Source organism: Staurois parvus, unplaced genomic scaffold (genome assembly GCF_062004578.1).
Source record: "Staurois parvus isolate SC_StPar_1 unplaced genomic scaffold, SC_StPar_1.0 ptg000882l, whole genome shotgun sequence".
Classification (NCBI taxonomy): Eukaryota; Metazoa; Chordata; class Amphibia; order Anura; family Ranidae; genus Staurois; species Staurois parvus.
The window spans coordinates 3,501,596-3,525,901 of record NW_028318678.1 but is presented as its reverse complement, the minus strand read 5'-3'; the positions used below and the strand labels follow the sequence as shown (position 1 = coordinate 3,525,901).

The 24,306-nt window shown below is 43.7% G+C and overlaps 1 protein-coding gene across 1 annotated transcript in view; it reads right to left on the bottom strand.

The window, feature by feature from the left end:
- LMF1 (lipase maturation factor 1) overlaps positions 1-24,306 on the bottom strand; it is a 506,204-nt gene that overhangs the window by 119,832 nt on the left and 362,066 nt on the right. The window contains exon 6 of the mRNA XM_089656039.1: positions 13,606-13,773. Within this exon, the coding sequence (XP_089512165.1) occupies positions 13,606-13,773 (168 nt within the window). The remainder of the gene's footprint in view (positions 1-13,605; positions 13,774-24,306) is intronic.

Sequence of the window (24,306 nt, the reverse complement as noted above, 5' to 3'; positions counted from 1 at the left end):
CTCCAGTTTCCTTCCACACTCCAAAGACATGCTGGTAGGTGAATTGGCTCCTGTCTAAATTGTCCCTAATATGTGTATGTATGAATGTGAGTTAGGGACCTTAGATTGTACACCCCTTGAGGGTTAGGGACCTTAGATTGTACACCCCTTGAGGGTTAGGGACTGATGTGAATGTACAATATATATATATGTAAAGTGCTGCGTAAACTGACGGCACTATATAAGTACCTGAAATAAATAAATGAATACAGAGTGGCATTAATGTGTGTGTTTTATTATATCAGCCTGGAGTTCAGCTTTTACATATTTCCTCAGGAGACTCATCTGAGCTGTCTGGGGGCCCCAGAGGAACCAATCAAGGTGAATCTCTCGGATGCTCTCACTTTCCAGGGTAGGTTTACTTCCAATTAGTTGTGGTGGGAGAAAGGTGGGGGTGGGGGTTGACAGGTCACCTTTATAACATAGTATCTCTCAGGCACATTTTGATATTGTGCATTCTTTGTTTCCTTACTTGTGTTTAATTAGCCTTGTTTTGTTCCACAATTTAAAAAAAAAAAAAAAAGCAACCTATGAAATTGGGAAACAAAACCAGGAATATTCATCCTGCAAAGTGAACCCAGCATCAGTTATATAGCATCTGTTTTCATATTAAGTGATGTGTCAATGTAACCCTTCTAAGTATTTATTACCTCTCACAGACATCACAGTATTCCCCCTGACAATACCTTCATCTCCTGTGTCATGTCTGCAGTCTCTGACCATCTCTTGTATCATGTCTGCAATCTCTGACCATCTCCTGTGTCATGTCTGCAATCTTTGACCATCTCCTGTGTCATGTCTGCAATCTCTGACCATCTCCTGTGTCATGTCTGCAATCTCTGACCATCTCCTGTGTCATGTCTGCAATCTCTGACCATCTCCTGTGTCATGTCTGCAATCTCTGACCATTTCCTGTGTCATGTCTGCAATCTCTGACCATCTCTTGTATCATGTCCGCAGTTTATGGTCAACTCATTTATCATGTCTGCAGTCTCTGACCATTTACTGTATCATACATTTGGTCTCTGATCATCTCTTTTATCATGTCTGCAGTCTCTGACCATCTCCTGTAGTATATCTGCGGTCTCTGACCATCTTTTGTATCATGTCTGTGGTCTCTGGTCATCTCCTGTGTCATATCTGAAGCCTCTGACCATCTCATGTAGTATGTCTGTGGTTTCTGAACATCTTCTGTATCACGTCTGAAGTCTCTGACCATCTCCTGTATCACGTCTGCAGCCTCCGATCATCTCCTGTATCATATCTGCAGTCTATGACCATCTCATGCAGTATATCTGCAGTCTCTGACCGTCTCCTGTAGTATATCTGCAGTCTCTGACATCTCCTGTATCATGTCTGTAGTCTCTGACCACCTCCTCTATCACATCTGCAGTCTCTGACCACCTCTTGTATCACGTCTGCAGTCTCTGACCACCTCCTGTATCACATATGCAGTCTCTGACCATTTCCTGTAGCATTCCTGCAGTCTCTGACCATCTCTTGTAGTATATCTGCAGTCTCTGACCATCTCCTGTATCACGTTTGCAGTCTCTGACCACCTCTTGTATCATGTCTGCAGTCTTTGACCACCTCTTGTATCACGTCTGCAGTCTCTGACCACCTCTTGTATCATGTCTGCAGTCTCTGACCATCTCCTGTAGTATATCTGCAGCCTCTGACCATCTCCTGTATCATGTCTACAGTCTCTGACCATCTCTCGTATCGTGCTCATAGTCTTTGGCTTTATCCTGTTGTGTGTCTGCCATCTCTCACACTGATTTATATGTATGGCCCTCTGGTGATGTCAAGGGCTGCACTTGAGACCCATGGCATCAAGAAAGCTAACCACCCTGCTCTAATGGTCGTCTCCACCCATAACATTTTGTATGGTTGGCGGCAACTTCATGCACATGCTGACTTATGCTATCCCTCCAGAAGCTAGAAAATCGCACCAAAGTTCCTTCCATCTATGTAAGTTAACACACACGGCCATAATGATCAGTTCTGGGTGGAGTTGTCCTTTCCAAAACGACGCCGTTCTTTACCCCATCAGAAAAGAACGAAAGAGTTAAAATCCAATTTAAAACTGTATATAAAATATAGGGGGGAAAAGAATCCCACAGTCGGACCCGCCACCGCGACTCCAATAACAATTATAAAAAGCGCCGTAAAACCGTGCATGAAATGTCAATGGAGATCTTCAAGCGCGTGTATTAAATGGCATATCAGCATTAAAGTTTACAGCTTCCTCTACAGAACAGGAGTCTGTCCATAAAGGCAGCTGAATGCCCAGACTGTGTGTGTGAAAGAAGCAGGGTTTTGTTTAAGAGCCAGATTCCCCCCTGCGCTCCGCGGTGCGTTTCTCGTGCAGAGGCTCTCTCCCCGCCGTTAGGATAAATAAGTCCGTAATTGTGAACCGTCAATAAAATAGCAATTAACTCGTGGTTGGACCCGCATAATTACGAGGTTTTATGGGAGCTTTCTAAATCCTACTGGCTCCTTGGGCACTGACACTATGCAGGTAGCATGCAGTGAGAGTAAATGTCCGCTAGGGGTCGCCGTTCCATGCGCAGGTCCTGTGGCAGAATCATTACAACAATGTGTAGACAGCAAGGTTTGGATTTGAAAGCTGAACTCCGGGACAGGCAAATATTGTCCTCAGAGAGTCATGGGTATTACTACTTGAATCTAGGTGTGCTTTGTGTATTTCTTCCAGTAATCCGTACCAGACTTTCCCTCTATGAGAATCTTCCTGTAATAAAGACCGCTCACTGTTGCTCTCCTTCCTTGTGCAGGGTGTCTGGTCTTGTCTCCGCCCCCTGCTGTAGTTGCCTGTAGTGGGTGGAGCCTGCTGGGTCCCTCTCTCACCTCTGCTCTCTACGCAGGCTACGTACAGAACCAGGGGTGGACTGACAACTCATGGGGCCCCCCAGGCAATAGGGAATCATGGGGCCCCCGTGTCCTTGCCCACACTAAAAAAAGCCTAAGAAAAAGGTACCAGGGGCATCTCATGAGGCCCCCTACTGACCCCGGGCCCTCGGGCAGTGTCCGAGTTTCCAAATGGTCAGTCCGCCCCTGTACAGAACTGTGATGATGTCACTGCAAACCCAGATATCACCTTGTAAAACTAGCAAAAGCAAATGACATTCACAAAATGGATTTCTATCCCTTGTCCTGACTAGCCCGGACCTACACCTTTCCATCATTAGATTTTAAATCTTTCAGTCATTCAGGATCAGCGTCACATGTGGGCATTACTTAGGGTGGTCTGCATGCAAAGGCAGCCTGCCTAATGCAGGCCATAGACGGGGGGAAAACCGGACATTTTTTTTTTAGAAAAATGAAAAATCGGTCGTTTAATCGGCGGACGTTACCACCATTGTTAAAAAAAATTGGCTGATTTTCATCTCGTCTACGGCCGGCAAATATAATAGCGGTGTCCCTGCAGAGAGCTCCCCTATTATAGTTGATATTTAAAAGTATTGCGGTTGCAACATTGTATCTATTTGTATCCATTTCGGATACAGATGTTTCTATTTGGATACAAATAGATACAATGTTGCTATACTATTAAATGTCAAATATAATATCGGACTGAAATTCTTTTTTTTTCTTCTAATTCATATTCTAATTTCTTCTTTTTCTTCTTATCCATATTCTATTTCTTCTTCTTCTTCTTCATATTCTATTTCTTCTTTTCCACTTCTTATTCATATTCTATTTCTTCTTTTCTTCTTCTTCTTCTTATTCATATTCTATTTCTTCTTTTCTTCTTCTTCTTATTCATATTCTATTTCTTTTTTCTTCTTATTCGTATTCTATTTCTTTTTCTTCTTCATATTCTATTTCTTCTTTTTCATCTTCTTATTCATATTCTATTTCTTTTTTCTTTTACTTCTTATTCATATTCTATTTCTTTTTTCTTTTACTTCTTATTCATATTCTATTTCTTTTACTTCTTCTTATTCATATTCTATTTTTTTTTCTTTTACTTCTTCTTATTCATATTCTATTTCTTCTTTTTCTTATTCTTCTTCTTATTCATATTCTATTTCTTCTTTTCCTTCTTCATATTCTATTTCTTCTACTGCTTCATATTCTATTTCTTCTTTTCCTTCTTCTTGCAGGTCAAAATTGGTAAAAAGATCGGTCGATTTGTCCATCATTGCCGCGAAAATCGGCCAACCGACAAAATCGGCCGATTATTTTCCAACATGACCGACAAAAAAAGTGTCAAAATCACGAAAAACGGCCAACATATTACCCCACTAACGATCCGAAAATCGGCCGATTTTTTTTTTTGCTCGAAAAATCAGCCAATTTTCGACCCATCTATGGCCTGCATAAGGCTGGCCATACATTATACAATTTTCTTGAGATTTTTGCTTTCGATTTACCAAAAACCATATAATATGAGGTCAAACCCAAACAACACTTTCAGTTGTATCCAGTTAGGCAGGCCCTTGCTCTACATAGTTGAAGGTAAATCTAAAGGAAATTGGGCAGAAATTGGAAAGAAAATTGTATAGTGTATGGCCAGCCTAAGAATGCCTACTACTCCAGACTGACACCCACCCATCAAGGCATTTTGATGAAAAAATATTAGGGATTATGAAATAAAGATGAGCAGTTTTTCTAAAATCTTCAAAGTTGACCTTATCTTTGGTTTCCATCGATCTTACTGTAATATTGTCACATTTGTGTTTCATGGTGATAATATTGTACTTGGATGGGATCCTCATCATTTTATGGTCTGTGCTCTCCAAGTGCGTCCCTTTAAAGTTGATTAATGAAAACTATTCTTTAAAAAAAAAAAAAAAAAATCAAAGTTTTTTGTTGACAACGTCTTAAGAGTAGTCGTAAAGCCTGAACATTTATTACCTTAATGCATTCCCTACATCAAAGTACAAAAATGATTCAGTGTTTCATCCCCCCCCCCATATACTTACCTGAGCCCGATCTCAATCCAGCACTGTTCCTGTCTGCACTGGTTCTCTCCACTCTCACAGGCTTTGCTGAGAGCAGTCATAGGTTCCCATTGCTGTCAGTGAAATCCTGCGATGACGGGGGCAGGGCTAAGCCTCGCTATCTGCGTCTATAAACGTAGTCAGAGCAGCTCGGGAGCCAGCGCACAGGTGTTCCACTATAGGAGGCAGCTTTCTATGATGGAACACTGAGAAGAGGGGGAATGCTGGACCTGAAAAGAGGAGGATCGGGGCTGCTCTGTGCAATACCATTGCACAGAGCAGATAAGTATAACATGTTTGTTATTTAAAAACTTTACAAATGATCAGGGGCGGACTGACAACTCATGGGGCCCCCGGGCAATAGGAGATCATGGGGCCCCTGTGTCCTTGCCCAAACTCAAAAAAGCCTATGAAAAAGGTACCAGGGGCATCTCATGGGGCCCCCTACTGACCCCGGGCCCTCGGGCAGTGCCCGAGTTTCCAAATGGTCAGTCCGCCCCTGCAAATGATTTAAAGCAGAGCTCCACCCAAAAGGGGAAGTTCCGCTTTAAGGACTGCTCCCCCGCTCCCCATTAAGGATTGGCACCTTTGGGGGGGCGGGGTACCCGAATTTAACAGGTACCTGCTCCCACTTCCGGTCCGAACGCCTAGGTGATCAGAAGCGGACGGTGTCCTCCCTGTAGTCTTCTGGGACACATGACACCTTTAGGGGGCGGGGGGAGCGGGTACCCGAATTTAACAGGTACCTGCTCCCACTTCCGGTCCCAACGCCTAGGTGATCGGAAGCGGAAGGTGTCTTCCCCCCCTCCCTGTAGTCTTCTGGGACACATGACAGGTCCCAGAAGACTACAGGACCATTCATGAAGCGCAGCGCTACTCACGCATGCGCAGTGGGTACCCGGCTATGAAGCCGCAAGCTGTCACAGCCGGGTGACCACACTGAAGATGCCGGCCTCCTGGAATACAGGATGGCCAGTGAAACGGGCTGCAGGGGACACACCGCTGGACCGTGGGACAGGTAAGTGGCTCCTTTTTAAAAGTCAGCAGCTACAGTTTTTGTAGCTGCTGAGTTTTATTTTTTGACAGGTGAGTGGAACTCCGCTTTAAGAACAATAGATAAAAAAACCAACAAGGCTGGAAGATTACAATATTATGTGACCAAATTCTATGTACAGTATACACCCTGCTGTTCCCACAGACTAAAACAAAAGTGATTTTACATATATATATTAGGTGCGGGAAAATCCCAACGCATTTCGAGAAGTAACTTGTCCTCAGGGGTTAGTGAGCTCTGATGAAGAAGGGATCGCCCTTCGAAACGCGTCAGCATCACTCTGACAATCTCCCCTTCTGATGGGATACGCACGTGTCTCCTTATCGTGTGGTTTAACTTTGGACTTTACATGCTTGTTTTACTACTATGTGTGTGAGTATATCTCCTAAATCAATAAATCCATGACCTGTTCAGTGAGGTAATGCGCAAGGCTGGTGCGCTCTGTCTTTTGTTCTTCACTACAGATTGTATCGAGCTTCCCCAGCTTTTGGTTGAGCTGCACAGCCTTTGATCGGTCCTGGACGAATCTCCATACTCTTCAGGAATACTGGTCCATCGGACCCCTATGGATCTGAGTCCCTGAGCGCCGGAGGAGTTGTTGCATTAGTGAGGTTATGTTGTTGCTGAACCCCGATACCTATCAGCCAAGAATTAAAAAAAAAAAAAAAAATCCTGGTTGGAGAGTCTGTACAACCACCCGGGCAGTTGTTCACCTACCCACAAGGGCCCCAGAGGTCAAACTGCAGAGAAAGATCCTTTATTGGGCCTGTCATTATTTAGGCCACCAACAAATGGAATCCCCTTTGTACAGAAGAAGGTGGTTCAGAGGCGGTGAGGAAGAATTGCATCATCTCCTCACCGCCTGCTTTAACCCCATGCATTGTGCACTGTTGCAGGGCGCTTGTAGAGTGGCTTTATTCACTACGGCATGTGTACACCCCCAGTCGCTTCCCCTGCAGATAAAGGAGGTAGCGGTTGGGGGACAGTAAAAGTAAGCGCTCAACTATGGGGTTTTACCATCCCCCAACATCAGGTGTGAATGATTTCCCATTCCTGGCCCTATGGGAATTCTCCCCAAAGGGTTAGGATAGAGTTGGCTTTTACTGGCAGTCTCTCCCTTCAATCTCCCTCATCATGTATCTCAAAGACAAAGCCATTTGCCTTCATCTGCCCAGCTTTAAAGATTGTACCAAGCAGCTCTGTACACACTTCTATCGCTCGGCAGGCACCACGTCGCTCTATGCCAGGGGTAGGCAACATGCGGCTCTCCAGCTGTTGCAGGGCTACAAGTTCCATCATGCCTCTGAAAGTCATGGCTGTAACTGTCAGTTTTGTAATGTTGCAATGCCTCATGGGAAATGTAGTTCCACAACTGCTAGAGAGCCGCAGGTTGCCTACCCCTGCTCTATGCTCACCTGAAGATCACACCTCCTGGAGGGACTGCTACAAAAGTGAGATACAATGGAGGATTAAAAAAAACAACATGGGCCCGGGATCCTCTGCTTCCCATGTGACGGTACCCTAACCCTGCACATTTGTTGATGCATCCACATACATTGTGGTATCTCTGCTTCATCTTCAACATGCATGCTAGTAAACTTATCCCCAATTTACCGCAACACTGAACATGTGTTTCTCATGTATGCATTGAGGAGCATTGAGGGTCAGGTGCACCGCTTACAGCATGAATGTACATTGAGGGTTCATATGATAATAGAAGTGCCCCCAAAACATGGCAAACACTTGTATCCAACGCATGGTGATGCACATTACAACCTGAATGTACACATAGAGGTGGGAACCCAGCCTAATGGTGGCTCTCCAAGCTTCGATATTAAAAGAGAAGTCGAGGTTGTTGTTTTTTTTTAGAATTCATGCTGCACCTGTTCCCTGCTATCTCTAAGACTGAGAACTGAGTGATCAAAGACTGCTGATCGCTCAGTTTTCATTGAGCAGAGAGCTAGTGACAGTCAGTCACCGCTCCTTGCTCCGCCCTCCCTCCCCAAGTGCCCAAGTTCCCCGCCATCTCTAAGACTGAGAACTGAGTGATCAAAGACTGCTGATCGCTCAGTTTTCATTGAGCAGAGAGCTAGTGACAGTCAGTCACCGCTCCTTGCTCCGCCCTCCCTCCCTCCCCAAGTGCCCAAGTTCCCCGTCATCTCTAATGCAGGCCACAGACGGGACGTTTATCGGCCGAATTGTCGGCCGAACGAATGATCGGCCAAAATTCACACCGTTAGTGGAGCAATGTCGTCGGCCGATTTTCGCGGTTCTTCTCGTTTCTTTTTATCGGTCATGCTGGAAAATCTACAAAAAATGGCTGTTTTTCATAAGCATTGGTGGCAGCAACGAACGATTTTTCTAAACATCCCGTTTATGGCCAGCATTAGACTGAGAACCAAGTGATCAAAGACTGCTGATCGCTCAGTTTTCATTGAGCAGAGAGCTAGTGACTGTTAGTCACCGCTCCTTGCCCCGCCCTCCCCAAGTGCCCAAGTTCCCCGTCATCTCTAATGCAGGCCACAGACGGAACGTTTATCGGCCGAATTGTCGGCCGAACGCATGATCGGCCAAAATTCACACCATTAGTGGGGCAATGTCGTCGGACGATTTTCGCGGTTCTTCTCGTTTCTTTTTATTGGTCATGCTGGAAAATCTACAAAAAATGACTGTTTTTCGTAAGCATTGGTGGCAGCAACGAACGATTTTTCTAAACATCCCGTTTATGGCCAGCATTAGACTGAGAACCAAGTGATCAAAGACTGCTGATCGCTCAGTTCTCATTGAGCAGAGAGCAGGTGACTGTCAGTTACCTCTCTTTGCTCCGCCCTCCCTCCCCCCCAGTGCTCACTGGACCGCTGGGCTGTGGGGGGGAGGGAGCGGCTGGCTCAGGCTTTCAGTGGATCACAGAGAGGGTGAACCAGGTGCCGGTCCAGACATCTGTGTGGACCTCGAGTTTGAAGTCAGGATCTTTCCCCAGCCTGGACCAGCTGAGTGACATCACCCATCAATTTTAGTCTGCTGTCGGCTGTACAGGAGTACAGAACAAATTAAATTCCTGTAATCCACAGGAGAAGCACAGCCAAACAACCTTTTTCTATACTTCTCCTTTAATACCTGATCAATGTGTGATTCAATCAAACTGAATAGCCATCACTTCCCTTTTGCTTTTGATTGAATTCGACCAAACTGAGTCGATCAGCCAGGGAGGAACATTTTTGAAGGTTTTACATCAACCTGTAGCACCGACATACTATGGTTGTGGATTTGATCGTATTTCGCTCAAACAGATGAGCTTGCGTAGTGAAACAAAAATAGAATCGATAACTTATGATTGTATCTTTCAACTTATCAATTGAAATCTACCTCCCCGTGTGTGGCATAGCGATCGATTGGGTTGTTGACAATAGTCTGATTATTGCTATTGAGAGAAATCGATCAGAAAAGTAATCAGTCATTTACTGACGAGTGGATGGCCAACATTACTGGTAGCAAATGATCCAATGGGAAACGATGTCATGGACCTTTGTATAGGTACCGCAATGTGCTTCAGAACCTGTAAGTATTATAAAAATAAAATATATACGTATTTCAAGAGCAGATCTGCCTTTTGCTACCTGATTCTTAGCCCAAGCCTCTCTCCTTTCTGATTGGATGCTGCTCACCCTTTGCAGATTACCAACTAGTCCTGCGTCTGCTTTCATATTCAAAAAATAACATCCGCGATCCATCCCAGCAACTGCTCTGCGCAATGGTCCAACTGAAAAGAGATATGATGACTTCTTCAGCATTTACAGCATTCAAGGGCAGCTGGGATCTGTGGTCCCACAGAGATGGAGACTGATTAGTTGTCTCCGCTGTTTAAAATAATTTGTAACCTAAAAATAAAATAAAACAGGAGGCAATGAGAAAACGTTCCCACCTCCGGTCTGTTTTTGGGGTGTGCCGGTAATGGCAGGAAGGCCCCTCCCCTCACATACAGCGACGCTGCTCCCTTCCTCCCAGTTTACAATGGGGCTACAGATGAAAACACTACGACCTTGTGAATATACGCGTTGTGACAGATACAGGTGTAAACACTTCCATGGTTACATTGGAGATTTAACAGGACTTGGGCAGTTTTCAGCCACAATAAAGGGTAACTCCAGCCAAACAGTTCCTCGGCAGGACAGAATTGTTTGCACTGTAAGCAGAGTTCCCATAGTTTATAATTCTAGAGACTGCAGAGAAACAGGAGAAGAATGCACTGCTTGAGCTACAGAGAGTCTTGTGATTACTCTACACTACAGAGAACAACTGCTGGAGTTTCAATGTGTAGAAAAACTTCATATTACTGTAAACACTGAAGTTTCATTCTTTGTATCTCATTCACTTCTCATCTCGATTCCCCTGCTCTGCGTACATTGGGGTTGATTTACTAAAGGCAAATAGGCTGAGCACTGAAAGTGCTGTTGCTCTAGATCTCAGGGGAACATGTAAGGAAATTAATAAAGAAAAAAACTCTGCATTTTTGCTTGCACATGATTGGATGAAAGAAATCGGCCTCATTTCAGAGCTTCCCCTCGGATCACTTACAATGCACTTGTGGTGCTCCTGCAGTCCACAGTATATTATTATTATACAGTATTTATAAAGCACCAATGGTTCGCTCAGCGCTGTACTTTACAATGGGGGACAGAACATGTGACAGAACAATACCAATACAATGCAAAACATGAGGGGATTGAGGGCCCTGCTCTTTCGAGCTTACAATCTAGGAGGGAGGGGATGGTGGAACAGGAGTAGATAGCTGTGGGGGATGGGGTGGTAGGAAGAGTGGAGGAGATCGGCAGGTTAGCAGGGGGTAGGCTTCCCTGAAGAGATGGGTTTTCAGGGTGCGCCTAAAGGAGAGGAGAGTAGGTGATAATCTGATGGGTTGGGGCAGGGAGTTCCAGAGGATGGGTGACACCCTGGAGCAGTCCTGGAGGTGGGCATGGGAGGAGGAGACCAGGGAACTAGAGAGAAGGAGGTCTTGTGAGGAGCGGAGTGTGCGTGTTGGGTGGTACTTGGATATTAGGTCAGTGATGTAGTTCGGGGCAGTATGGTGGACGGCTTTGTACGTCAGTGTTAGGATTTTGAATTTGATCCGTTGCACAATCGGAAGCCAGTGGAGGGATTGGAAAGAGGAGGGTGGGGGAGATGGAGTGGTTGGAAAGGTGAATGAGTCTGGCAGCCGTATTCAGGATGGACTGAAGCGGGGATAGCCAGCGGCGAGGCAGGCCAGTTAGGAGGGAGTTGCAGTAGTCGAGTCGTGATATGATGAGGGAGTGGATGAGCTGTTTAGTGGTTTCTGGGGTTAGGAACGTGCGGATTTTGGCGATGTTGCGGAGGTGGAGTCTGCATGAGTTTGTTAAAAATTGGACTTGGGGCTGGAAGGATAGGTTGGAGTCCAGAATGACACCAAGTACTCTGGCCCAGTATATTCACCTTTAGTAAATCAACCCCATTATCTTTACTGAAAAAAAACCCCACACTGCTCACCTAAAGTAATCTAAGTTAGGCAGGCCACAAATGCAATTTTCTTTCCTACTACCATGGTTGGAAGGAAAGAAAATCGCTCAATTCCCCTATCAACACAGTCGATGTTGATGGAGGAAGCCCTCCTGCAGCGTTATTGTGTTCTGCCAGCGGGGAGCCTTCCCTGCCAGTGGGACACAAGGATCACTGCTGGTGACTACAGCCGGACGCACTAGTCGTTCAGGAAAAGACCAGCAGGCTGGTTGTATACAAATCGATCGATTGACACTCGTTGTTGATGCTTTTTCTTGCAAAAGTGATTCCAGCAGCTAACTAGCCTCTGGGTCGCTTTTACAGGTGGCGGAAGGGGGTCCCCACCCTCCCGCTGCCTTTCTGGCTCTCCCGTCCCACCCGGGAGCTCGGGACTGCATCTGGCCAGAGAAATGATCGAGGACCGGAATGTCCCTAATCATCTCTATGGTCTAAGACACTGGAAGCGATGAGTATTTTGTCACTTCTGGTTTTGCCCGATGTAAACAAGCCATTACTGGATTGGGAAAGCATCGCATTAAACTGATCTTGGTTTCGTCTGATGCTTTTAAGGGCAGTGGAGAAATCTGGGGTCTAATAGACTCCAGATCTCTCAGCAAAGAGTACCTGTCACTGCCCAAGCTATCACAAGGGATGCTATCCACCCCTTGATATGTACCTATAATCTGAATAAAACAGATGTGTGCATATTTTTGCGAGCTGCTATATATAATGATCTATAAACTAAAGCTGCTGGCACAAGACACAATCTCATATAATTGTGTAAACCTACGATGGCACAGTATTGTGTATTCATCATAGGTACCCATGGTCTGACTTTAAACTCTGTGCAAACTTCTTGACAAACAAGGAGCCAATCACATGCACCAGAATTAGATTCTGGATTTAGGTACTCTATACTTAAATGGTCCTAGATTTGCCAAAGTTGCAATTTTTGGCCGATACTGGAAAACGAAAGCAGCTGCAGATTAATGGAATTACATATGTTTTATGAAATGTTGGTGGTGTTTCCCTTTAACACTGGGTGCTGCGGCCCCAATCACATTCCTTCTTATCTTCTCCATGGTGGAGTTGTTTTTCTTCCTGCTTGGTAAACATAACTAAGGCTTTCCCTAATGAGTGGAGGCAGTACTGTGGCCAGGAGGGATACAGAGAGCCAGTGTAAGGCTGTGAGGGCCGCCCGGGGCCCACCGGCTGTATGGAAAGGGGACGTCAGGTAGATTCCATGCTGCATAACATTCATGGCATCCCTGGAACAAACAGGACTTTGTATACCAGCCAGAGGCTTGTGGTCAGAGGAAGCCACTCTTTCCTATTGTCATTGTATATCTGTCACTTACAATGTGTACCCTCCAATCATATAACAGAATGGAAGAATAGAAAAAAAGGACAATCTGTATCAGTTTTACATTGGACCTTCTTGGTTTAGGTATACTATAGGAACAACCCCAGGCAAATGGCTAAATACACTATAAAATACATAATAGAGAAGCGGTTTACATGCCACTTTGCTCAGTCTTCTGATCCATACAACTCTCTCACCCTGCATAGTTTAACAGACATCTGGGGCGATCATCAGACTAATTACCCCTCAGGATCCCTTTACCAGTTCCATAGACACTATGCTCAACAATACCACCCCCTTTGAATTTCCAATACTCATCAGATTTTTATGACATGAGTTTGAATAAACTTGAATCTGGATTTTATATGTTCCTTCATGCACACCAGTCCCTACAGGACCAGAAAGAAGACTTTACTATTTCCAGGCTCAGTTTTGCAGCTTGCTGTGTCACCTGCCGACCTCACTTCTGAACACTGACAATAGAGTGATTAGGTTGGTCCAATGTAAAGGCAAAAGGCAAAAGCGATCTCACTGAACCAGGAAAAAGAGGTTGTAAGCTGCCTGCCTGTGCTGTCTGGCAGGAATGTCTGGATCCTAAGCCTCGCTGAACAGAATTTCAACATTTTCATACATGTATTAAGCAGTTCTCCCACCTGGAAGAGGATCTGGAGTATCCCAAAGATGGCACACATACGTCTGCCCATGACAAGGAAGAACGGCACTATCAGCTCAATGAAGTGGTTGACCAGGGTCTCAAACTGGTGGAACCACACTGGGTTACGATGCATGTAGTAGGCCAGAAGGTTGGGCACTGGTTGTGTCTGCAACAAAAAAAACAAGAGAATTATAAATTGGTTAACCTGGCCTAAAGTGATAATTCAGTTTTGGGTAGATGATGGCAAATTAGGTCACTTGACATTCTTTAATGGCTAAGTACATAATGCAAAGTGTGCTCAAAAGAGCATATATATATATATATCCTGTATAACTATACAGTCATGGCCGAAATTGTTGGCACCCTTGATATTTTTCCTGAAAATCAAGTATTTCACACAAAAAAGGTATTGCATTAACACATGTTTTGCTATACACATGTTTATTCCCTTTGTATGTATTGGAACAAATATAAAACAGAGGCAGAAAAGCAAATATGACATAATGTCACACAAAACCCCAAAAATGGGCTGGACAAAAGTATTGGCACCCTTAACTTAATATTTGGTTGCACACCCTTTGGAAAACATAACTGAAATCAGTCGCTTCCTATAACCATCAATAAGCTTCTGACACCTCTCACCCGGAATTTTGGACCACTCTTCCTTTGCAAACAGCTCCAGGTCTCTCTTATTGGAAGGACACCTTTTCCCAACAGCAATTTTAAGATCTCTCCACAGGTGTTCAATGGGATTTAGATCTGGGCTCATTGCTGGCCACTTCAGAACTCTCCAGCGCTTCTTTGCCATCCATTTCTGAGTGCTTTTTGACGTATGTTTGGGGTCATTGTCCTGCTGGAAGACCCAGGATCTTGGACGCAAACCCAGCTTTCTGACACTGGGCCCTACAGTGCGACCCAAAATCCTTTGGTAATCCTCAGATTTCATGATGCCTTGCACACAGTCAAGGCACCCAGTGCCAGAGGCAGCAAAACAACCCCAAAACATCATTGAACCTCCACCATATTTTACCGTAGGTACTGTGTTTTGTTCTTTGTAGGCCTCATTCCGTTTTCGGTAAACAGTAGAATGATGTGCTTTACCGAAAAGCTCTATCTTGGTCTCATCTGTCCACAAGACGTTTTCCCAGAAGGCTTTTGGCTTACTCAAGTACATTTTGGCAAACTGTAGTCTTGCTTTTTTATGTCTCTGTGTCAGCAGTGGGGTCCTCCTGGGTCTCCTGCCATAGCGTTTCATTTCATTTAAATGTCGACGGATAGTTCGCGCTGACACTGATGCTCCCTGAGCCTGCAGGACAGCTTGAATGTCTTTGGAACATGTTTGGGGCTGCTTATCCACCATCCGGACTATTCTGCGTTGCAATCTTTCATCAATTTTCCTCATCCGTCCACGACCAGGGAGATTAGCTACAGTGCCATGGGTTGCAAACTTCTTGATAATGTTGCGCACTGTGGACAAAGGCAAATCTAGTTCTCTGGAGATGGACTTGTAACCTTGAGATTGTTGATATTTTGCCACAATTTTGGTTCTCAGGTCCTCAGACAGTTCTCGTCTCCTCTTTCTGTTGTCCATGCTTAGTGTGGCACAGACAGACACACAATGCAAAGGTTAAGTGAACGTCTCTCCTTTTTATCTGCTTTCAGGTGTGATTTCTATATTGCCCACACCTGTTACTTGCCCCAGGTGAGTTTACAGGAGCATCACATGCTTGTAACATTCTTATTTATCCGCAGTTGTGAAAGGGTGCCAATACTTTTGTCCAGCCCATTTTTGGAGGTTTGTGTGACATTATGTCGAATTTGCTTTCTTTCCTCCCTTTTTTTGTTTTGTCCCAATACACACAAAGGGAATAAACATGTGTATAGCAAAACATGTGTTAATGCAATACGTTTCGTGAGAAATACATGATTTCCTGGAGAAATATCAAGGGTGCCAACAATTTCGGCCATGACTGTATATAATTAGACACAGCAATAATTGTAAAATGCATAAAAAGGTATCATGAGATCACTACCAGATATCTGCACATTTGCTATGATCACTGCAAGGCAGCTCCACCCTCTGTAGTAGGGTTTCTCAACCAGGGCTCCATGGAACCCTGGGGTTCCTCCAGGGCTTGCTAGGGGTTCCTTGAGTAATAAACAATTTCTGCCTCTCAGATAAGCTCCCACTGACATCATTGATCATTTTAGCTATCTGTAAGGTCGTAATTCTTCTCAATGACAACAAGTGCAAGGAGCATTCTTCCCACTGCCGATTACACTAATGTTTCACGAGTTACAGATAAAGTAATTATTAGTAGGGGTTCCCTGAGACCAGAAAGTTATTTCAAAGGTTCCTCTGGGTTGAAAAGGTTGAGAAAGGCTGCTCTATAGGGTTGTTAAAACCTAGGGCTAGCCATACCCTGCAGGCTGATCAAGAGAAATCAATCAATTCCTCCATCCATACTAATCAGTGTGGATGGAGGAATCTCCACTGTTGGCTATTGTAATCGGACAGCTGCAGTAGTTGAGGCTATCTGAATACTGGAACAGTGACTGCAGCTGATTGGATACAGTCACTTTTTGGCCAACATTTTTGCACCCGGCTCCTTCTATTTTGAAATCAACCTTTGTTGTCATGTATGATGAGCCTAACTTCCCCTTCTGGGGACAGCTTTCCCAATCCTTGTCCCCTCATGCCCCATGTGAAAGACAACATTGTAAAAATACTACTCACCCTCTGCACCAGCCTTTCTCAACTTATTGGACCCCTTGAATTAACTTTGCGGTCTCAGGGAACCCCTGTTAAACTGTATCTACAACTCATGATGCATTAGCATGATGGTCAGTGAGAATGCTGCTTACATTTGGGGCCATTGGAAAGAATTACCACCTTACAGATACCTAAAAGATCAATGGCGTTAGTGGACAATTATCTGAGAGGCAGAACCTGTTCATTGCTCAATGAACCCCTAGTAACCTCTGGAGGAACCCCAGAGTTCCAATGCTGTCAACAGCACCATCCTCTGGTCAACAGTACTCTTTTAGATTGAATGACATCTAGCATCATTCACAGGACACAGCTCTGCCTCGCGTTTTGAGGGTTCTGGTTCCCTTGGCTCTACAGAAGAGGATTACCCTTGAACGCATCAGCCTTACCTTGGCCCTTGGATGGCAATTCTTTGGTTTCAAGGCTTACTAGCTCTTTGTGGACAAATGCATCAAGCTACTGTCACTTTTTATGCAATCTGTCATCACTTTTTTACTTGGAGGGGATACAAGGAGGAATAGACCCCTGGAGGTGAGAAGGGGAAATCCATCCATTCATCTTTATACCACCATAAGAAACCACACACTGGAGAGATATCAGGTGGATAATCAGCAAAATTGCAGTGTGGAACCATCTGGGAAGGAGTTCAGGAGTAGCAGTCTTTTCATCTGTTCTTATAGGACAAACAGCTATTTTCAGCCTATATTAAGTAGGCAAATAATGAGGTGAGCGCATAATAGAGGAACAATTATCCTGAAGCCGTCTTATGTGTTGGAACAGATCCTTATATTAACATTGAAGAACTATTTATTTGAATATTATTTTGGACACTGGTTGATGTGATATATCGTTTTTTGGTTATGGGATTGGATGATTTTTTAAGTCACTAATATACTTGTTTACATTTAGGTTAATCATATAGAGCATTTGTGGATTTGTAATCACAAGTGTAGGATTTATAAATTCAAAAATACTTTTTGGTACACTAATTTATATATAATTTTTAGTACATCATTTATTTAGTAAGGGAGCGCTGCACTATGGTTTGAATATTTAGCATCATTCAAACACTTGTGGTGAGCCCAAAATGTCAATGACAACCCCACGCTTCAGCGATATCACACAACCAGGACTCACAGTACGATGATGCTCACACGTCACATAACCAATACCATTCTATGGAGCTAATGCACCATTATATGGAACATTGAATGGAAGGATCTGGCTTATCACATGACCACCAAAAAACACCTGAAATTAAGATGTGTTCGCTGCAAGTTTTTATATAATTGTTCTACTGTGAGGGGTTCCGAGGGTGGGGGAGAGGATTTAGGGATGTCCTCTAAACTAGAGTTGGGCTTTAGGGACATGTCATCCCACCACCGATGTTCTCCAAAGTAATAGGAAACCAAAGGGTGGGTACCCACAACAGTACGGTGAGCCATTCTAATACTGTTGTTTCACAGTATCATCAACTACATCTGTTTCTATGACCGCTGAGCTTAAACAGGACTTAAAGTCGGGCTGCCGGGAAGGGGTTATGTAAGGCTGTGGGATTTAGGGCTGCAACTTCCAGGCTACTTTTAATTGAAGGAGACAAAACATCTTTAAATTATTTGTAGCGGAATCAAGCTGGGGTAATGGGAGAGCCGCAAAACAGTCACGTAAGAGACAGGCACGGAGAGCCAGAGCTTCTCACACAGAGAATTCTTAGGGCAGGAAAACTACTGGAAAGTGTTTCACCCAGATCTACCAGGTACCGGCTCCATGGCTGATATCCCAAGGACACTTCTGGCTTTTAAAGACTTGTCCCTAGAAATTCAGTTTTTTGCTGTAAGCCAGATTGAACCTTTATCAAAAATGGAAAATGGCTCCACCCAAAACAGAGTGAAGGGAAAAACTTGGGTTTAGGAATATCCTGTGAATGCAAGGGCTACCACACAAGTAGTTTGGCTGAAAAGTAGGGTCCTCAGCGAGTCTTGGCCATGATGGAGATTGGAGGAGATCCCTTCATCAAAACTCCAGATGGTAATGAAGCTCTGATGGGGCCACAAACTGTGTTTGTTGTTGCTTATTAAAGTTAAAATGTATTGAAGTATAAATTACTACATAGAAAAAGTTTTATTTTCTAAATCAATACATATGTTTTTGTGTATAAAATCCCCCAATAATGTACCATGTTGTGGGCTGAGCTACTCCACTTCGGCAACAAAGTTTTCAGGGAAATGTTTATTAATGTCTATGAAAATTCAATCAATATAAGCTTTAACATGTTGAAGGTTATGTCCACTTTTTAGACCACGTTCAAAGTGATACTAAAGACTGTTTTTTGTTTGGTTAAAATAAAAAAGAGGTTATACTTGCCTGCTCTGCGCAACAGTCTTGCAAAGAAAGGTCACTTAACTCCTCTTCTGGCAGTCCCCTGCATGCCTTGCCACCTTCTCCCTCTTTCAGGTGTCTCCTTAGTAAGCTGGGTGCTATGGAGTCACCCATGAACCCTCCCGAGCCAGGCTGTGTGCATCCATATGCACACACAGCACCAGTAAGCCATACCCCACTTCCTCCTCACAGGAGTTTGACTGACAGCAGCAGGAGACTATGAGTCTGCTGCCCTCAGTGTCTGCAGGAAATAAGTGGAGCGTTGCTGGAGCTGAAACAGCGCTGGAGGGGAGATAGGTGCGAGGTAAGTGTTCAGGGATGGGGGTGAGGGTGGGGTAGGACAGAAAGTGGGGAATTTTTTACCTTAATGTGGTGAATGATGTAAAAAACCTTTCGTTTTTAGAAACACTTTAGCCCTGGTTTACAGAGGGGCGACTTCAGGTGCGACATGCAATTTACAAATCGCACCTGAAGTCGTATCTTAAGCATTGCTATGGCACTCTTCATCAGTGCGACTGGAAGTAGTGCGAATTAAAAAATAGTTCCTCCACTACTTTTTTTCTGATTTCATTGCATTGACTTCTGTTAAATGAAGCTGCAAGCCAGTGAAATCGAAGGTACAAATAGCAAATCTGCGGCTTTGAAATCGCGCTACTTCAAGTGAAATAGTGCGATTTCAAAGTTGCATTCAGTGTGAACTAGGTTTTAATGTTACACCCATATCTAGAGTGCACCATGGAGTATGGTTGCTTAAAACCTCTTTAAATACCAATCCACCCCCCAACTTACACTACATTGCAGGGTGCTTCTGTCTCTTCTGTCTGCAGCATCTTGTAATTCTTAGAATTTAGTGAGATCATGTGTGGCTCCGCCCACACTGCCGCATCATAGAAGACCAGGAAGACTGAATGGAAGTTACTACAAGACCATTCTGCCACTGCGGCAGAGAAACTATACAGAGCGTGCCGTGGAATCTTTCTTCTCTCTCCCCGCTCTGTAGTTCACCAGAACTTCCTACAGGCAGTCCAGTTCCCCCCAAACATACCTAAGACTGGGGGAATACAGTGACAAAGCCTGAGCACTGCACCCGAGACACATGGATCGCAGATGCAATGTTCTGAAGGCCTCATTGCAAAAAATTTGTAAATTCACATTGATTGTGAGATCAATATTGCCACATTTGCTACTTTTCTTTTTTTGCAAAAGGTGGAATTAGCTTTTAATGTCATTTCAAAAGGAGTTTCCAATATTTTTTAAATCTGCAGCTTTCATTCAAAAACAAAGATCCTGCCATGAAGGTCCTTGTTCGGGACTTCCTGTTATGGCATGACAACTGTCCCAGTTGTTCTCCTGTGTTGTCACCCGGTCACATGCCTACCTGATGAAGTCTACAAAGGGTTGTTCTAACACACACTGGGGTACATTTAAAAAAATAATCCGAAAATATTCAAGCTGTGAAACTGCACGTACATTTATTCCTACATGGAAGAAAAATATATTTGAAATATATTTTACAAATATTCTTCCTAAATATATTGAGATATATTTGAAATACTACAATTTTGGCCATATTCAATATATTTCAAAATATAATTCAATATATATATATATATATATATATATATATATTATATTGGCCATATTCAATATATTTATTTATATATATATATATATATATATATTGCATGTTGAAATGCGTTTTTATTGCAAAATATATTAAAAATATTTAAAAAAAATACATTCCAAATATACTGTATGTCTTTAAAAATACAAATCTACATTTTTGGAATGCATTTACAAATATATGTAGAAATATATGTTAAAATTACTTTTTTATATGTTAAAAAAAAATCTGAAGAATATATGTGCGGTGCGATTGGAGCCATACATTGTGAATACCTCTATTCGCACCGCACCACAAACGTGAAGGACCGCATTAGAATGGGATCGTATGGGTATTCACACCTATGCGATCCGATTCTGCACATCGCACCGCGTTTTGTGGACAGATTTCGGGGTGTTGTTAACTTCACATACACATCCGCTGCGGTTTGCATGAACGAGTTGCGATCCTGATGCGTTGTGGAATTTGCATTTAAAACGCTACGAATTCTGCACCGCATCAGTGTGAACCCGGGCTTACTGTTGACATCTATGCAGTTGTCTTTACTGCAAAGGCTGGAAAATAAAAAAACCCGGCAGGCTCCTGGCAGATTTGACAACAGGAAGGTAATCATTTCCACCATCTATTCTCCTAAGCACCCCATCTGCCTGTCCTAGTAAACATCGTAGCCTCAAGTGACTGCAGAAAATATAAGAGGCACATGTGTGACTGCACCACAAGGAAAAACAGACGCCCATCAAATATTCTCTGGAATTCATAAAGGGCATTGTAGATCCTCTATAGAAATCTGTTTCTTGGTAGTGCGACAAACGGCGACAGATTTGTGTTGTGTCAGTAAGGTGTGCGTAAATCTGACCAATCCATTGCAATCATCTCTTGCAACATTGCAGAGTTTTACGGGCTGTTTGGAGAAGTTGGTAGAGAAACGTAACGAGTATCAGTTCCAAGGGAATGTAAAGGCAAATTTTGCTGCAAAATTGTCCCGAGAGTGTGACACAATCAACACAGAAGGGGCCTTATGCAGGCCATAGACGGTTCGAAAATCGGCCGATTTTTTTGGCCGAAAATAAAATCGGCCGATTTTCGGATCGTTAGTGGGATAACAGGTTGGACATTTTTCGGTATTTTGGCAGTAAAGTTGGAAAAAGATCGGCCGATTTTGCCGATATGGGCAAATCGGCCGATCTTTTTACCAATAAAAAAGCTGCGCATGAGCAGTTACCTGCAAGAGGAAGACAAAAAGAAGAAAGAAGAAGAAGAGGATGAAGAAGAAGAGGATGATGAAGAAGAAGAAGAGGATGATGAAGAAGAAGAGGAGGATGAAGAAGAAGAAGAGGAGGATGATGAAGAAGAAGAAGAAGAGGAGGATGATGAAGAAGAAGAAGAAGAGGAGGATGAAGAAGAAGAAGAGGAGGATGAAGAAGAAGAGGATGAAGAAGAAGGAAGAAGAGGAGGAGGAGGAAGAAGAAGAGGATGAAGAAGAAGAGGAAGAAGAAGAAGAGGATGAAGAAGAAGAGGAGAAGGAAGAAGAAGAAGGAAGAAGAAGAAGATGAAGAAGAGGAAGAAGAAGAAGATGAAGAAGAAGAAGAAGATGATGAAGAGGAAGAAGAAGATGAAGAAGAGGAAGAAGAAGAGGAAGAGGATGAAGAAGAGGAGGAAGAAGATGAAGAAGAAGAAGAGGAAGAAGAGGAAGATGAAGAAGTAGAAGAAGAAGAGGATGAAGAAGAAGAGGATGAAGAAGAAGAAGATGAAGAAGAAGAAGAGGATGAAGAAGAAGAGGATGAAGAAGAAGAGGATGAAGAAGAAGAGGATGAAGAAGAATTCCAGTCAGGCAAAAAGTGTCCCTGCAGAGAGCTCTGCTATTTCTTTGACAGTTCCTTGACATTTATAGCGGCTGCAACAATGTATCTGTTTCCGAATAAAAACATCTGTATCTGAAATGGATACAAATAGATACATTGTTGCAGCCGCTATAAATGTCAAAGAACTGTCAAAGAAATAGTGGAGCTCTCTGCAGAGACACTTTTTGCCGGCTGCAGACAGGATGAAAATCGGCTGATTTTTTTTTACCATTCCTGGTAACGTCGGCCGATTGAACGATCGATTTTTCGTTTTTGGCCTTCATTAGGCATGGTTCACACAGGCATGTATTTACACATTTTACACGATTTCCTTCGTTCCTAGCGTTGTATGTAGGACAATCCACTAGTTTCAAAGGGCTGTTCCATGCATGAGCGGCACGGAAAAGGAGTCCCTGTCTCTTTTCTGAATACATGCAGCAATGTACTGCATGGTTTTGCAGATGTGTGGGGGAACCATTAACAATTAAGCGCAACTAAAGGGCAGCGCATTTCTCTGCTTACTGGGGAAGCGTGCAGTTTTGCGCATGTTCCCGACAGTCGAAGATCTGAACATAGCCTGACTTCCACTTTCCTTATCACCTATAGAATTGTATTTCTTTATGGATTTGTCACAATAGCACCGTACAGTAAAAGTGTAACAAATAGGAACTACCTGAATCTGTCACACGTGATGGTACTTAGAAGTAAAGTTTTGAAGGTTTTCATAAAATTTCCACACAGCTTCCAACTACATGCATACCACAAAAAGTCTTATTGAATGGCACTTATTGAGACCTAAAGCTATACTATAATGTTTTGGATTCATTAATATAAATGTGTTTGATTTTATGTATTTATTTTCAGGTCGATTTACATATATATTGTACATTCACATCAGTCCCTAACCCTCAAGGGGTGTACAATCTAAGGTACCTAACTCACATTCATACATACACATACTAGGGACAATTTAGACAGGAGCCAATTCTTTGGAATGTGGGAGGAAACCTGAGTACCCAGAGGAAACCCACGCAGGCACAGGGAGAACATGCAAACTCCAGGCAGGTGGTGCCGTGGTTGGGATTCGAACCAGCGACCCGAGTACTACCAGGCGGAAGTTACTGATGCAAACAATCCGATTCTCAGATAGGCGACTTCTGCACCCCAGAGAATCCATGGTCTCCTTGGCTTGTAGTATAATGTAACAAAAATGGAAATTAAAGTACCACACCAATGCTAAGAGGTCCAAATACAACTTCATTCTAATAAAAGTCAAGGGGACAATCCAAACAAGGCCTGTGCTTGTAATGGAAGACCAAACACGATTTCTTCTGCGCCCTAGGACCCAGGCGGGTGGCAAATAGATGGAACCAGAACTGGAAAAAAAAGCGGCCACCAGTGCATCAAAGGTTGTGCAGCTCCAAACAAGGCTGGGGAAGCCCGACCAACACTACAAAGCGAAACAAAAATGAGAAGTGCACAAACCTTGCGCATAACCTCAGTAAACAAAAATTTATTAATAAGAAAGGTACTCACAAACAGCGAATAAAATCAGGCATGTAAGTCCTCACAGGGACTTCAAAGATAAGGAGCCAGCGCGAGTCCCATCGTGAGGGTAGACACTCAGTTCAGCTGACGCGTTTCGAAGGCCAAACCTTCTTCATCAAAGCTGTGCTTGTAATGGGGCTGACTGAGCACACAGGACAATCCCAGCAGAGGCGCCACAAATAATAATACCTCCCCATGTAAGGTTCTAGTCTGTTCTGGGTCGCCGTGTGCGGGTGACGTCATCAGAGTGCGACTGTCAGGTTGTGAGTGAAGCAGAGCTCTGTCATTCCTTATATCACTACTTCCACTCCTTTTAGGATTTGTCACATTTGGATCGATCGCCGACCAGTGCAGGGGAGGTCCATTTCAAGGAATGCCCATATAGAGCCCAGTCGCAGTGGATGTCATTTGGCTATATATCTATTTCCTGCAGTGGGAAGGGTACATCTCTTGGAGGGATTTCTGCACAGAGCCTGTTTATTTCTTGCTTCTGGTGAGTGCATAGCGGTGGAGGATTGTCACGGATGTACCCTTCAC